This window comes from Chlorocebus sabaeus, chromosome 24 (genome assembly GCF_047675955.1).
Source record: "Chlorocebus sabaeus isolate Y175 chromosome 24, mChlSab1.0.hap1, whole genome shotgun sequence".
In the NCBI taxonomy this organism is placed as follows: domain Eukaryota; kingdom Metazoa; phylum Chordata; class Mammalia; order Primates; family Cercopithecidae; genus Chlorocebus; species Chlorocebus sabaeus.
Genome location: NC_132927.1, coordinates 44,030,673 through 44,047,876, shown reverse-complemented (window position 1 = coordinate 44,047,876; position 17,204 = coordinate 44,030,673). Strand labels below are relative to the sequence as shown.

The following is a 17,204-nucleotide window of genomic DNA, read 5'->3' as shown; positions in this document are numbered from 1 at the left end:
TGACCATTTTCTTCAACCTGAGTCATTTTTTTTTTTCCTCCCAAGGAGGAATCTACCTGCTTCTCCAGATGTAACAAAAGATTTCATTTCTGTTCAGTGATCTGAAAAGCTCTCAGCACCTCAGGGAAAATAATCACCAGAAGAGACACTGGATTTGAATTCCAGCTCTATTTCCTGGTTCTAGACCTTGCATAAGTTTTCTTTCTTTCTTATGTATTTAAAAGAACTGATCTCACTGTGTTGCCCAGACTGGCCTCAAACTCCTGGGCTCAAGCGATCCTCCCACCTCAGCCTCCTGAGTAGCTGGGCCTGCAGGCATGCACCACTGTGCTGATCTTGGATAAGTTCTCATATGTCTGTCCGTACATGCTTCCAGCAGTAAATGATAAAACCATATCTACCACATAGCATTGTTAGCAGGATGAACTGAGAATATGTATGGAGGGCTCAATACTCCTAGTACTTCAGTGCCTTTTTCCTACCAAAGACCTTCATTGCTTAGTTCAAATCACATTCCCTTGTGAAATCTATTTTAGTCCAGATTGATCTCTTTCTCCTTTGAAATTCTGTAGAATTCAATATTGTTGTTTTATTCCATGTATATTTATTTCATCTAGGCCTTAATATATCACAAATTTCCTACAATCTGTAGCACTGCTGAGAAAATATCAGAACAGTGCTCAATCAACTACATGCTGATTCAGGAGGAGACAGGATCAAAGGACTGATTGCATGAGTCACTAGGGTCCATATTGTGGAGGCAGAAAATGTATGCATGGCTGGGCACAATGGCTCACACCTGTAATCCCAGCACTTTGGAAGGCCTTGGTGGAAGGATCGCTTGAGCTCAGGAGTTCAAGACTAGTCTGGGCAACATGGCCAAACCCCCTCTCCACAAGAAATACAAAAATGAGCCAGGCATGGTGGTGTGCACCTGTAGTCCCAGCTACTTGGGAGGCTGAGGTAGGAAGATGGCTTGAGCCCAGGAGGTGGAGGTTGCAGTGAGCCGAGATCATGCCACTGTACTCCAGCCTGGGAGACAGAGCCAGACCCTGTCTCAAAAAGAAAGAAAGAAAGAAAGAAAAGGTAATAACATGCCAAAGGGGATTTCTAACAGTTCTGTTAGCAGAAATGCTAACAAAAACTCTCAAATTCAGCCTATCAATGGATCTTTCTAATTCTCCAAAGTCAAAAGATAGTGTCTCAAGAAAGCTTCCCAGGAGACAAACATGTAACACAGTGCCTAGGAACCTTGCCTAGGCACTTAAACCTCTGAACTTGCTGTGTCTGAATGTACATGTTCTTACTGTACAATGTGTCATACAAAGAAAGCCACAGTGCCCCTTCAGCAGCTCAATATCTTAGGCGTTTAAATGCTGTTTATTTTAATATCTACCCTAAAAATTCAGGCCGGGCGCGGTGGCTCAAGCCTGTAATCCCAGCACTTTGGGAGGCCAAGACGGGCGGATCACGAGGTCAGGAGATCAAGACCATCCTGGCTAACACAGTGAAACCCCATCTCTACTAAAAAAATACAAAAAACTAGCCCCCGAGGTGGCGGGCGCCTGTAGTCCCAGCTACTCGGGAGGCTGAGGCAGGAGAATGGCGTGAACCCGGGAGGCGGAGCTTGCAGTGAGCCGAGATCTGGCCACTGCACTCCAGCCTGGATGACAGAGCGAGACTCCGTCTCAACAAAAAAAAAAAAAAAAAAAAAAGAAAGAAAGAAAAAAAAAATTCTGTAGAGTATTTTTCTCCAGGTGAGGAAACAGGTAAAGAAGCTAAGTGGGCCGAGACGGGCGGATCACAAGGTCAGGAGATCGAGACCATCCTGGCTAACCCGGTGAAACCCCGTCTCTACTAAAAAAAAATACAAAAAAACTGGCCAGGCGAGGTGGCGGGCACCTGTAGGCCCAGCTACTCCGGAGGCTGAGGCAGGAGAATGGCGTAAACCGGGAGGCGGAGCTTGCAGTGAGCCGAGATCTGGCCACTGCACTCCAGCCTGGGCGACAGAGCGAGATTCCGTCTCAAAAAAAAAAAAAAAAAAAAAAAAAAAAGCTAAGTGATGAGCCCAAAGCACCATGTAATCCAGCCCCTCACCACCCCTGGCTCCCAGCTTACCTGTGGTCTCCTCCCAGTGTGACACAGCTGTAGCCATCTGACACAGCTCTGCTAACCACCTCAGCCAGTTCCTGGTTGGCAAGACCCACTGAGCGCGGATTCACTATCAGGTTGTTGTAGAGATCATCTTTGGGGACCGGAGTAAAACTCAAATCTCCAAAGTCTTTTAGGTGGCAGCCTGGAAACAAATGAGGGATGGCAAGATGAATTTTCTGTGCTATCTCCAACTCTTACTAGCCTGGGCCACAATGATAATATGTGACAAAGTACACATCATAATCATTTTGTCATAGCAAAATTTAAAATGTCAAATGATTGTGGGAAGATTATCTTGATCCTATTATGAATAGTTTTGCAGATGTTGGAAACTGGAACTAAGAGATGTCAATTGACTAAACCCAACAATAAAAAAATGGTTAACAGTTAGACCTCAGATATCCCAGAGTGATAGAGTAGAAGTAAAATATCAGAAAGAACCAACAATTTTAAAGAAAATTAAGAACCAACAATTTTAAAGGAAATTAAGTACTATTAATTTAGCAAAAATACACAGAGATTCTCATTTTTTTTAAAATTTCTTTTTGTAGAAATGAGGTCTTGCTATGTTGCCCAAGCTGGTCTCGAACTTCTGACCTCAACTGATCCTCCCACCTCATCCTCCCAAAGTGCTGGGATTATGGGCATGAGCCACCATGCCTGGCCAAGAAATTCACATATTACAATCTTTTATAAATAAAAAGCCAATCTGAAACATCCTAAAAGAAATATCTAACATTTATTGATTATTTCCAAGATCCCAGGCATTGTTCTAACTGCTCAACATATATTCTTATTTAAGACTCAGAACAATTCTGTGAGGCAACTAAAATGTGCTTATTCTGTGGATGAGGAAACTGAAGCCAAAGAGAAGTAACCACCCAAGTTACACAGCTGTTAAGTGCCAGAATCAGGATCCGAATCTAGGCCATCTGGCTCCAGAGTTTGTACAGGTTGAGTACCTGTTATCCAAAGACTTGGGACCAGAAGTGTTTTAGACTTTTTGTTTTATTTTTTCAGACTTTGGAATATTTGCATTATGTATATTGAGAAATCTTAGGGATGGAACTCAAGTCTAAACACAAAACTTGGGTTTCATACACACTTTATACACATAACCTGAAGGTAATTTTATATAATATTTTAAATCATTTTGTGCATGAAACAAAGTTTCTGCACACTGAACCATCAGAAAACAAAGGTGTCACTATCACAGCCACCCATGTGGACAATCTGATTATTTGGCATCACCATCTTCCTGACTGTGAATTTATATGCTACTAATAGGCAGTTATTTTCTTGCTTTTTCACACATAGGTACTTAACAGCAGAAAATATGACATACCATTAATACAGTGTGTTCAGGGTAACTTGTCATATTGGTGCTCAAAAAGTCTCAGATTTTGGAAGACTTCCGATTTTGGATTTCTGTATTAGGGACGCTCAACCTCTACCCTTTACTATGCAATTTGTCTCCTAAGGAATTCCTCATGAGTCCAGCACTTTAAGAACTAGTGCTATATTCTCACAGCTTTGAATATTTTCCCACCTAAGTTGGATGCTACATTTAGGGTGAGAACTAAATAATGTGACTCCATCAAACAGGGATCTGAACTATCAGAGAACAGAACATTGACATAGATTGTATTCTTAGGGTCCCGGTACTGGGGAAGGGGCAGTAACAAGGTAGACATGGCATATCTTAATATTGGCAGAGATCTGTGTTAAAGGTTTGGATTAAGAGCAGCATAGACTCATCATGAATTTAAATTATAATTTTGAGCTTTACCTCTTGAACCCAAACTCGATCCAAAGCCAAAATTCTGAGGAAATATAAAAATAAAAAATGACCATAACAAAAACCCATGAGGCCAACCAAGGAATTGCTACCAAGAGATATTGGAAACAAGACAGAAAACTTTATCCTATTCTTTTTTTCCTCCCCAGCCCTTGTGTCACCCAGACCTATACTTAAAGGTAAGATACACCTACAGCAAGAATTCTGTATTTATCTTTTGGCCATTACACTTTAAGAAATAGTCGTATAAAAGGCCCTGACCTGGAGAAGATCCAGACAACTAGATAAAAAGGTAGCAGGGGCAGGGGTAGGAGGAGAAAAATATGACAACAGGCCAAAGACATTGTGAACCAAGAGAAAAATGTGAACCAAATAAAACATCTATAAAAATCTTTTATTTAAAAAAAGACAAAAAGGTATGAGTAAAGTCATTATGGACTGCACCAAATCTCAAAATATGGAGAAGATACTTTAGACTTAAGAGAATGAAAGTTTTAATTAACCTTCAAGTCAATATCAAGTCTTTACTCTGTTGACAACTCAATCCTGGACTGCACAGACTTTTGTTTTGTTTTTGAGACAGGGTCTTGCACTGTTACCCAGGCTGGAGTGCAGTGGCACAATCTTGGCTCACTGCAACCTCCACCTCCCGGGTTCAAGCAATTCTCCTGCCTCAGCCTGAGTAGCTGGGATTACAGGTGTGTGCCACCATGCCCGGTAAATTTGTTTTTGTATTTTTAGTAGAGACAGTGTTTTGCCATGTTGGCCAGACTGGTCTCGAACTTCTGACCTCAAGTGATCCGCCTGCCTCAGCCTTCCAAAGTGCTGGGATTACAGGCATGAGCCACCACACCCAGCCTACTGCACAGATCTTGGACAATTCCTGGATGTTTCTACTTTCACCTCCATGTTTATCTCAGCACTCTCCTTAAATCACATCAACCATTAGGTTCTTATTAGATGTAAGACACCAGGGTATGCCTGCTGATTTATAGTATTAGGTGTACAATTATAACAGATTTATACTCTTTATAAATTTATATTTTGGTCATTGCACTTTAAGGAATAGTCATATAAAAGGCCCCAAACTGGAGTTAAATAATATTAACTAACTTTTCAGAACTATTTGCCAAGCGCTTTCATTCAATCCTCATATGACCAAGAAGAAATACAGGGGAATTAAAGTGCTCAATCCAGTGGATATGTCACAGAACTTGGGGACTACCCAAGTCCAATCATGCAAACCAGGATGTAGACTCAGATAAACGTGAGAGAAAACAGTACTCACTTGTATTAGAAAAAAGCTGCACAAAGCCTAAAAAATGAACCTAAAGAGAATTTGGCAATCTTACAGCAACATTCCCCAGGAAGAGAGATTGAATTTCATAGGATTTTGGTCGCTAATTCAGGCCATCACTCTGCTCTCATTACAGGTGCTGGAAGGGTACTAACTTCTGTCAGAGGTTCATCAGATTAATTCCCAACCTGGGTGGTGGATTCTGTAAACATTGTCCAACTCCATTTACTCTGATGCCATCTCACCAAACCTTCTGGCCTTCTGGCTATTCAGTTGGTTTCCTACATGCCTTAATATGGGCAAGAGCTTCTAGACAGTGGACACTGGAAGGACTACTGCTTCACATAATTATGCATGGGCACTTAGGTTGATCCAGCACCATTAGCATGAGTCTGTGGGTCTGAAAGCCTGATGAGCTATGCACTCAGCAACCTTGTGTTTCTGCATCCACAAAGCTAAGGGCCAGCCCCCTCTAAAGGGATTAATACCTTGAAAGGCCCTGCCTGAGTGGCCTACCTTCCTGCTCCCAACTCTGCTCTTTTTTTTTGCCCCCCTAGAATATTCAGGAAGAACCAACTCTGCTCTATAATCTGCACAGTTTCAGTGCCATGTAAGGACTTGTGACAATGAGTCCTAAAGGAGTCAAAGGAAGTTCACTGAGGATCAGGGGCATCAAAGAAGAACTCCTATGACAAATAGTTTGTACTTGCATTGTTTTGCTTTCTTCCCCCTCTTCTCTTACTGGCAATTGAAATTCTCTGTAAAATTGGATGATAACGTGTATAACAGAGGTCCCAAACCTACTCCCCAGGTTTTACTACTGTATCCTTTCAGACTTTAATCATTTCTTTTCCCTTTTTTTGGATTATTAGTAGAGACAGGGTCTCACTGTGTTTTCCAGGCTGGTCTCCAACCCTGGGCTCAAGTAATTCTCCCATCATGACCTTCCAAAGAGCTAGGATTACAGGTGTGAACCACCATGCCTGGCCTAGTTATAAGCATAATACATAATATTATTTTAAGTAAGGTTATTAGAGTAAATTAACTGCCATAGCAACTCCACCCAAATAATGGCTGAAACACAGTTTATTTCTTGTTCGTTTAACATCCAGGGTAGGTATTCCAGGTCAGCAGGAGGCTTTCCATTATGCGGTAATTCAGAGACCTGGCTTGTGGCTCCCATATCTAGGACTTTGCCATCTGTCTGGCTAAGTCTAGGTCTCTCCAGTTTCAAGGCAGCAGGAGAGAAAGAAAGCATTGAGAAAGCACACCTCCTCTTTTCAAGACTCTGGCCTGAAAGTGGCACATTACTCCTGCTCACTTTTGGCACTGGCCAGCAAATGCAGGTCTAGCTTATGTCCAGAAGAGAATGAGAATGGATTTTGGTGGATAGCTAGCAATCTATGCCACAGTGAGTACTTTTTTATTCTACTGCCATAACTTTTAAGAACAAAATATGAAAGTTGCTCTAGGATTACAAATTTATGTTAAACTATTCTAATTACAGAACTGAATCAACAAATATATGCCAGCCTGATGTCACCTCTTAAGAGCTTTCTCCTCTAATGCCCACTGTGCCAATAGTATTGAGGTACCCAAAGGACTGGTAGAACAGAACCCTAGTTCTAGGATTATCTGAATCCTCGTTCTAGTATGTTGTTGTAGAAAACATGAATTGTAACCCATCTGCTACAGTTTTTTCTTAAGAGGAGTGAGGAGGCTGATAGGACGTTAACATTTTGTAAGAGCAGGATGAACTGGGTAATATTAAAGCTATTCCTTTTTTTTTTTTTTTTTTTTTTTTTGAGACAGAGTCTTGATTTGTCACTCAGGCTGGAGTACAATGGCGCGATCTCAGTTCACTACACCCTCCTGTCTCCCAGGTTCAAGGGGTTCTCCTGCCTCAGCCTCCCAAGTAGCTGGGATTACAGGCATGCACCACCATGTCCAGCTAATTTTTGTATTTTTAGTAGAGACAAGGTTTTGCCATGTTGGTCAGGCTGGTCTTGAGCTCCTGACCTCAAGTGATCCTCCCACCTCAGCCTCCCAAAGTGCTAGGATTACAGGCATGAGCCACCATGCCCAGCCTTAAAGCTATTTCTTTATCAGGGTGCTGTGGCAAATTCTTCTGGTTCATAGGTCATAAGAAATGGTCTCGCTAATTTTTCATGAAGCTTGGGGTAATGATGAAAAATGCAAACATTGTAATGTGTAAGGAATATGTGTCTGGCTGTTATGCCTGAGGGAACTTTCCCTTTCTCTAACTGTGCATCAAGTCAACTCATCTGTAAGTCCAGGTCAGGTGAGACCTAGTGTTTCATTGCTGCTCTTTCTTCTCTTTTAAGAGGACATTGTAGGACAAGAGGAGCCTGAAACTTCAAGGAAGTTCTCATGTCAAACAGATTTGGAAGCAATGTGAAAGGCTCTCATTTTTCACTTACTGTTTATACACTGGCACAGCCTTGTAGGTTCTCTCCTGAGTGCTGGTAATAAAATCCACCGAGTACTACACTCTGATCTTTCAGGCCCCAGATGTTACCTTTGGCCTTGATAAACCTCTCCAGGCTCTATCAGAGTGGAACAAGAACACAAGTGCATCAACACAATGATGCAACCAGGGGGTAAGGAAGAAATCAAAACAGCCTTACCTGACCTTAGCAATATCTGTGAACAGCACTTCTATTTCAGGGCTAGTGAGTAAATCCCTGAAAGAAGCCAGAGACAGGAAATGGATAATAATTGTCTGCCTCTACACACCACATTGTACTATACATTCTACAGATAGGTGCGCATTCTCGCATCCTCTGCTGGTATCACTATCCACACATTGCAGAGGAAGAATTTCAGCAAGGCTAAATAGCTCCAGCTGTTTAACAGCAACTGAATCACCCTTTGGTTAGAGACTCATATATAATTGATGAGTGAGGTTTATTTTTTATTTTATTTTATTTGACAGCATAAGACTATCCCATTCTCCTTACTGCTGTGACCCCTGTTGCTACCAGGGCTCTTAGCAAGTCAAGAGAGATGGGTTTCAAAGTGGGCTGACACACAGGAGGGTCTGCTGAGCCATAGGCAGCCCATTGGTAGAATAACAGACATGGAGAAAAGCTAGGGGCCTCTTAGTGTGCAGTTTTTCCAAATTGTTTCTACATATGAATAGGATAGAAATGTTTGTGACTTGTCAGGAATAACAAATCAGTGAAATCAGGAGAAAAAGACTGCATCCTCACTTGGTGCTGAGAGGGTACTAATGGCTTTTAAAATTACAGACTCAAATATTATACATGGCAGATTTAGCCCCATGTAAAAGGAATTCTTGGAAATTAATTTTAAAATTTTTTTAAAATTGTTTGTTTTAGATGGAGTTTTGCTCTTTCACCCACGCTGGAGTGAACTGGCACGATCTTGGCTCACTGCAACCTCTACCCAACGGATCAAGCAATTCTCCTGCCTCAGCTTCCCAAGTAGCGGGGATTACAGGTGCCTGCCACCATGCCCGGCTAATTTTTGTATTTTCAGTAGAGACAGGTTTCACCATGTTGGCCAGGCTGGTCTGGAACTCCTGACCTCAGGTGATCCACCCGCCTTGGTGTCCCAAAGTGCAAGGATTATAGGTGTGAGCTGCCACGCCCAGCCGAATTCCTGGAATTTTAAAGGGATGCGACTGCTAATTGTTAGAACAAGGTTGTACCTGAAATACTAGCTTATTAAAAATAAAGTTGCAATGTTACTAGAAGTCCAAACTGGAGGGTGGGGAATGGGGGATGCTGGGGTTAATTCAGGCCACTTGAAGTAAGTAGAATTTCTGTTATCCATAAAATGTAATTTGGGCAATAACCTTTGGAGAGACTGTTGTTTAGGTAAACTCATTTGGTTACTACCAATAAAATGCAGAGATCTGAATTTTATTTGGTGCATTTAACTCCTAAAGACTGTACAACCTCAAGAACCTTGTCTCTTTTTTTGAGATGATCTTACTCTGTCACCCAGGCTGGAGTGCAGTGGCACAAACATGGCTCATTGCAGCCTCAACCTCTCAGGCTCAAGCAATTCTCACATATCAGCCTTCAGAGTAGCTGGGACTATAGGCATGTGCTACCACACCTGGCTAATTTGTATTTTTTTGTAGAGACAAGGTTTCTCCATGTTGCCCAGGCTGGTCTCAAACCCCTGGCCTCAGGCAGTCCACCTGCCTCAGCCTCCCAAAGTGCTGGATTACAGGTGTGAGCCACTGTGCACCCAGCCAAAGAACCATGTGTCTTGAGATATCTGTCCCAGTTCATTTCTTCAGAGTTCCAGAGGAGACAGCTCCAACCAGCCCTTGTAACATCTCCTGCCTCCCTACTCTGCTCTCATGTTGCCTCCGTGACAGATAGGTTTCTCAGAGGCAGTGAGGACCATGACTGAGAAAGACAGGGGCACAGATAGTGGCACTGGGGACTCAAGGAAAGTGACTGTGGGGATCCAGGCCAGTCACTTTGGAACATATCCATCTAACATACACCAGCATTAACCTCGAGAGCAAATGATACAAATATGGTGTTAATAGATGCCTTTGCATGAATATGATCCTTGAGTTAAAATATATATATGAATACAAAATACACTTGAAAATTTAGTTCAAGATAGTAACTGAGATGATTTACAACACCAGTTATATGTTTCCTGCTAACTGGCTCTCCAGCTACATCTGTCCTTCTTGCCTAAGGAGAACAGATGCTGTCATCTTCTAAAGATAGGCTTTGGAATGTACACCCCTCTGAACCAAACTCATGTCAACCCTCTGAGCACCTGTAGACCATGATGAGCCAGCTCAGGCTTTCTCAGACAGACTGTCAGCTGATGGCACCCTAGTACACCCTAGAACCCGGTTCCAGCACAGGCAGGGGTGGAGGTAAGAGGAGGATTGCTCTGGCTTCATGAAGTCACATAACCATATCCATTCAGAACGAGACTGTTGAGCTCCTCTGAGAAGACAAGACCTGCTATTGTTAACATGTTGATAAAACTTCAGTCTTTCCAGTCAGTAGCTAACAAGAAGAAGAAATAGCAACAGTCCCCAGAAATAAAATACTGTTCTTTAGAGCATGTGATGTTTGAAAATTGTTTACACCTTGGTGCAGTGCTCTACACCTGTAATCCCAGCACTTTGGGAGGCTGATGTGGGTGGATCACTTGAGGTCAGGAGTTTGAGACCAGCCTGGCCAACATGGTGAAACCCTGTCTCTACTAAAAATATAAAAATTAGCTGGACATGGTAGCACATGCCTGTAGTCCCAGCTACTTGGGTGGCTAAGGTAGGAGAATCACTTGAACCCAGGAGGCAGAGGTTGCAGCGAGGTGAGATCGCACCACTGCATTCCAGCCAGGGAGACAAAGTGAGACCCCATCTCAAAAAAAAAAAAAAATAATAATAATAATAATAATAATAATAATGGTTACACTCTGCCTTGTTCCAGAAAGAATTTTTAAAAAGACACATCAGGCTGGTGACTACAGCTTTGCAAATTACCAGTTTTGATGGGTAGCTCCCTGCCCCAGACCCTGGGCTAGCATCCTGGTGAGTCTGCCCAAGAAACCTCAAAGCAGCAGACTGCATTCCCTACTACTTTGGGCTGAAAGCACAGAATACTCAGACAGCCTCAGTTAGCTAAATGCTACACTGGATGCAAAGAAAAGAAGCCCTGCCATCTGCCCACTAACTTCCTAGGACAGTCCAGATCTCTAGTCAGGTTCAGTTTCTAAACCTGTCCTACCTCACATAGTGGTTTCAATGAGATAACAAGGAAAGACCTGACACATGCTAGAGATTACAGATTAGTTCAACTGGATGAGGCATCTTTGTGGTTTTTCTCCCCACCCTATCCTTTTCCTTTTTCTTGAAACTGATGGTGTAACCTAAGACTTCCCAAAATCTGTAATATTGCTATGTCATTTTAAAAAAACAGTTTCTGGTGAGAAGTAGCAAACAGGCTGGCCGTGGTGGTTCACACCTGTAATCCCAGCACTTTGGGGTCCAAGGCAGGAGGATTGCTTGAGGCCAGAGTTCAAGACCAGCCTGGGCAACATAGCAAGACCCCATCCCTACTAGAAAAAAAAAGAAGTGGCAAACAAATGCAGACCCACTGATTTCTCACTGGAACGGCTCTTAAAGAGTCCTGCTCTCACACATAGTTTGAATTTCCTGCATTCCCTATAAAAGAATATAAAGGCAAGGCCAAGTAAATCTTAGAACACTGCTTCTCTGAAATCCCTAACCACAATGCCACAACCTACAGTGACTCAACTCTTGGGTCACACAGGAAGGTGTTTTCTACTTCTTTTTCTAGGCTGTAGTTCTCTTCTCTTGGCATAGAGGAGGGAGCCAGAAAGGGTCCATTTTTCTTCCCTTCAAAGCTGAGCATTACCACATATATTTATTCTCAATACTGGATTACAGGTATGAGCCACCGTGCGCCCAGCCAAAGAACCATGTGTCTTGAGATATCTGTCCCAGTTCCTTTCTTCAGAGTTCCAGAGGAGGCAGCTCCAGCCAGCCCTTGTAACATCTCCTTCCTTCAAGGTTTGGTCATTAATAGAGAGGGATAAGTAAATGTATTCAAAGATTAAATTATTTAAGCCAACCACTGTAATCTCTTAGGTTCTGCCTCTGAATTGTACTAATTTGGATATTAAAATAACAAAGCCACATCTGTCTAAACTAACTAGAGGTCAGCCTTACTTGAAGAAAGCAGTCATTATCTACTGATGTCCCGGTTTAAAAATGTATCTCAAAAAAGGGAGCAATAACTCGTCATTACTACCTATTAGCATTTTTGGTTTTGTTTTTTTTTGTTTTGGTTTTTTTTTTGAGACAGGGTCTGGTTCTGTTGCCCAAGCTGGAGTGCAGTGGTGTGATCTCAACTCACTGCAACCTCCATCTCCTGGGCTCAAGCCATCTTTCCACCTCAGCCTCCCAAGTAGCTGGGACTACAGAAGCGCACTACCACACCCAGCTAATTTTTTTTTTTTTTTTTTTTTTTTTTTTTTGGTAGAGAGAGGGTTTTGCCATGCTACCCAGGCTGGTCTTGAACTCCTGGGCTTAAGTGATCCACCTACCTTGGCCTCCCAAAGTGCTGGGGTTACAGGTGTGAGCCATCACATCCGGCCCCTACTAGTATTTAGCTTGCAAGAGTTAAAGTTTGATATATGGCAGTTATCCTTTGAGTCATACATTTTTAAAAATCTGGGAGACCAGGTGGGTAGCAGATCATTTTCAGAGAAACAAAATACTTGTTCGGGAAGACTCATCAAGGGTTGTGATGTGAATGAAGTTACAGGAGAAAGCTAAGATGCTTTGCTCCCTCTTTTCCTTCAACAAAAGTATACTGTGTGCCTAGCACTCCGCCAAATCCTAGGGATGCAGAAATAAGGTATGGTGCAGACTTCAAGGAGCTCACAGGCTGGTGAGATGTCAGGCAGAGAAAGTGGCAGCCCAGCCCAGTGCTAACTGCTATGAACCAGCTGTGCAAAGGGTGTGGCGGGAACAGAGATCCAGGAAGAGAAGGGTCAGGAGAACTTCTCAGAAGCAGCAATATCTGAGTCTGGAAGACATTAGCCAGGAATAAGAGAGGAGGAGGAAATGCTTACTGCAGAGGAGAGAATACCTTCAGCCCTATAGAAAATGCACAATTCCTCTGAACCCAGAGTGCACCTAGAGGACTGCAAAGAGATGCGGCAGGAGGAGGGGGCAAGGCCCAGATCCTAAATATGGTGGGGAACAACTATGGTTTCTAAGCCAGGAAGACAAATCAAATTTGCATTTTGGATCTAGTGCTCAGAGAGCAGTGTAGAAAATGACCTGGAGAAGCAAAGTGCCACAGGAAGCTAAAGAAAGAAATGAGAGGGAACAGAGAGTTCAGCAATAGAGGGGCATGGGAAGGGAGGGAGAAGACGGTAAGTTCAGTCTGGGATATATTGACATTGATATGTTAGAGACTATCCTGTTGAAAGTACATGGAGACAGGTTAATGGATAATTCTAGGCAATAGTCAGTGGCTGACAGTATCACTGAAATGTCACCTCTGATGAAGTATACATTACCATAGAACATGTCGTAGAACACAGGGCTCTAAACAGAGAAATTCTGCAGACAAATGACCTAGATTCTTCTACAAATAAACTGCAAAGAAGAAAAAAAAAAGAGAGAACCTATAAAGGTCTTAAAATATAAAGCAATATGGACCTTACTTGAATTCAACTCAAACTTAAACACACACACACAAAAAAAAAGAAACCTAAAAAGTATAACTTAATCAGGCAATGTGAATAATACTAATTAAAAATTAAGAGGCTTAATTCTCCCTGTTGAAAATAAAGAAAGAGACCTCCCTTCTTCCCTTTTATTTCATAATTTCTCTATGCTTTTCAAACTTATGTGAATCTTCACAATGACTAAATAGGCCTCTCACAAGTCTCACAACGCAGGAATGTTTCTTCAAGGACCCAGGGAGCCATGTCCTGGAGATGCACGCATTTAGGGAGATAGTGCCTCAACCTCTCAGTTCCTACAGAAGGGTAAGAGCCTAACTCCCATGGGTACAGATGGTGAGCACCTTGCTCCAATTTGCAAAACCACCTCCTGTGTTAAGATACGAGAAGTCTGTTTCTCTTCTGAGTGGCCATAATAAAGTTAGGATACACGGTGTGTGATAAAAGATGCTGTCCAGTCCATGAAACAAGAGGTCTGATTTACTCCAAAATGGTCTGGAGGTGGTGTAAAAAACATTGCCTCGTATTGGTGATGATGCTGGCTGATGGATATATCAAGTCAGTTATGTTACCATCTCTACTTTCATTATGTTTGAACACTTCCATAACAAAAAGTTAAAAAGATGAGCTACATGGAAGACATCTGTATATAGGTTTACAGTTAGGAAGAAAAATAAGTATTAGAGATAAAGTTTTTGCTGGGCATAGTGGCTCATGCCTGTAATCCCAACACTTTAGGAGGCTGAGGTGGGAAGATTGCTTGCATCCAGGAGTTTGAGACCAACCTGAGGCAACACAGTGAGACCTCATCTCTAAAACAAAAAGAAGAAAAGAAACAAAATTAGCTAGGCATGGAGGCACAAGCCTATGGTCCAAGCTACCTGGGACACTGAGGTGGGAGAATTACTTGAGCCCACAAGGTAGAGGCTGTAGTGAGCCAAGATGACACCACTGCATTCTGGCCTGGATGACAGAGCAAGACCCTGTCTCAAAAAATTTAAAAAAAAAAATAGAACTTTGGGTGGCATCAGCATACAGGTGACAGTAAAGCCATGGAAGCAAACTGCCAACCAAGACAGGATAAAGCAGGAGAATCAAGGACAGAATCCTGAGAACACCAACATGTACGGAGTAGGTAGAAAAACAGGATGTAGGCCAGATGCAGTGGCTCACACCTGTAATCCCAACGCTTTGGAAGGACCGAGGCAGGAGGATCACATGAGGTCAGGAGTTCAACACCAGCCTGGACAACATAGTGAGACCCTGTCTCTAAAAAAAATAAGTTAGCTGGTGTGGTGGCGTGTGCCTGTAGTTCCAGCTACTTGGGAGGCTAAAGTGGGAGGATCGCTTGAGCCTGGGAGGTCGAGGCTGTAGTGAGCTGAGATTGTACCACTGTACTCCAGCGTGGGTGACAGAGTGAGACCCTGTCTCAAAAAAAAAAAAAAAAGAAAGAAAGGATTTACTAGAGGAATTTGAAAAGTTGAAGCCAAGAGAGAATAGTGTTGGTTTCAATAAAGAAAGCAAGATTAGTGGTGTAAATAAATAGAATATTATACTGTTCATCTTATTAGGAAGTAGGTCAGATACTGCAGCAATACTAGGTTTACTGCAATGATGGCCTACGAAGCCACATTATAACAAGCTGAAATGTGAAAGGGCAATGAGAAAGCCAGGAAGTCGGCTCTGAAGAAAAACAAAATAACTGGACAACAGCTAGAGGGCTACCTAAGGTCAAGGGGGATGGTGGAGGGTAAGGGTTGTACAATTAATTACCAAAAGGACAGGTTAGGAGAGAAGAGCCATGACACGAGGTGAGAGGAGGGATAATGCTGGAGCAGGGACCGTCGGAGGGAAGGGGGTCTAGAGTATAGGTAGAGGGCACTGCTGAGTGTTAGTTACCCAAAATTCATTCTTCCCTTTTTCCAGAGAGAAAAGGCTTTTAGCTGGGAACATAACCTCTTAGAATAGACTACATTCTACATGCTACATGGGGTGGGTGCAGAGGCTCACACTTGAGGCTGAGGAAGGTAGATCACAAGGTCAGGAGTTCAAGACCAGACCAGCCTGGCCAAGATAGTGAAACCCCATCTCTACTGAAAATACAAAAAATTAGCTGGGCGCAGTGGCAGGTGCCTGTAATCTCAGCTACTGTAGAGGCTGAGGCAGAGAATTGCTTGAACCTGGGAGGTGGAGGTTGCAGTGAGCCGAGATCATGCCACTGTACTCCAGCCTGGGTGACAGAGTGAGACTCCGTCTAAAATAAATAAAACAATAAATAAACAAACAAACGAACAAACAAACTACATTTACTAACCTCACTTGTAACTGGATGTGGTCATGTGAACTAGTTCTGGACAATAAGATAAGCAGAAGTTTCCCGCAGCAACTTCTTGGGAGGGGAAGAGAACTGCTGTTGCTCCTTTCTTTGTTCATTCTTCCATCCTGCTGCTGAGGCTACAGCCATCTGGCAATTAGGCAGAGGCCTTGCCAGTAGCACCAGATAAGAATCTAGGTCTGAACTTAAAGGAACAGAACCGCTAAACTAGCTCTGGACTACTTTCCAAACTGTTTGAGAGTCAAATGAACTATTTTTCTTTCCACTGTTACTTTCAAGCCCTTACCATGGGCACTCTTATCTATGGTACCCATTTCAATGGCAAAAACTGCAATTATTTTTGCACCAACCTAAGACAGGAACTAGACTCTCATCCTCTAAGGAGGGTGTTAAAAAAGGTTCTTTGTCAATACAACTGTTTTGGGGGATGACAGGGAGAAAGCTGAGAGAGTCCCTACCCAAGTTGGAAAAGCATGAGCTTGAGGATCATGAGATGGCTGTGGTGGGAAATGAGGGAAGGAAGACCCTGAGAATGAGGGCTCTTCAGAAGCTGGAGGTGAAGATCATACATTTAGGATGATTTTTAAAAGATTTTTGAAACTATTTACATTTTTGTTTTTCAAATGATCACTTTTAAGTGGACTTTCTGTAACAATGTATAACTAAAAAATTTGCCAAGTATCTATCTGATCCACACAGATCCTTAGAAAGGTTTTCTGCGTAGCCTTCGAAGTCTTTGCGAATGCTTCACTTTTACTGTAGGATCCTGAATACATTTCACAATAATGAAGCTATGAAGTTTTTATGCAGTGCATTCATTATAAACTATAAATAACATTTCTATTAAAAAGAAAGCTGGGTAGTTCCGTTTCTTTCTTTGTAATAAGAGCCAAGAAGACTGAGAAGTTGATTGGACAATCCAAAATTCGGGTTGCATATGGCAAGAAATGAGTTTCTTAACTCCTTCTCAACTCTACTACTGACCTTGGGAAAGTTTCTGAACCTCCTCAGGTCATACTTTGTTTTTTTTTGTTTTTGTTTTTTTTTCTCTTTTTGAGACCAGAGTACAGTGGTGCCATCTTGGCTCACTGCAACCTCTGCCTCCTGGATTCAAGCAATTCTCCTGCCTCAGCCTCCAGAGTAGCTGGGATTACAGGCACCCACCACCATGCCCGGTTAATTTTTGTATTTTTAGTAGACACAGGGTTTCACCATGTTGGCCAGGTTGGTCTCGAGCTCCTGACCTCAGGTGATCCACCCGCCTCGGCCTCCCTAAGTGCTGGGATTACAGGCCTCATGAGTCACCACGCCCTGCCCCCATAGTTTCCTTTTTTTAAAAAAATTATCAGCATTTATTTACAGATCAA

The 17,204-nt window shown here is 42.5% G+C and overlaps 1 protein-coding gene across 2 annotated transcripts in view; it reads right to left on the bottom strand.

Moving 5' to 3' along the window:
* The window catches only part of ARG2 (arginase 2), a 33,633-nt gene that overhangs the window by 6,159 nt on the left and 10,270 nt on the right, over window positions 1-17,204 (bottom strand). Inside the window, exons 2-3 of one of the 2 annotated variants that reach the window (XM_007987079.3) lie at window positions 13,335-13,413; window positions 2,119-2,296 (exon numbers count right to left, since the gene is read on the bottom strand). In XM_007987079.3, the coding sequence (XP_007985270.1) occupies window positions 2,119-2,296; window positions 13,335-13,344 (188 nt within the window). In that variant the 5' untranslated portion in view covers window positions 13,345-13,413. The remainder of the gene's footprint in view (window positions 1-2,118; window positions 2,297-13,334; window positions 13,414-17,204) is intronic. The other variant, XM_007987077.3, reaches the window with a different exon arrangement.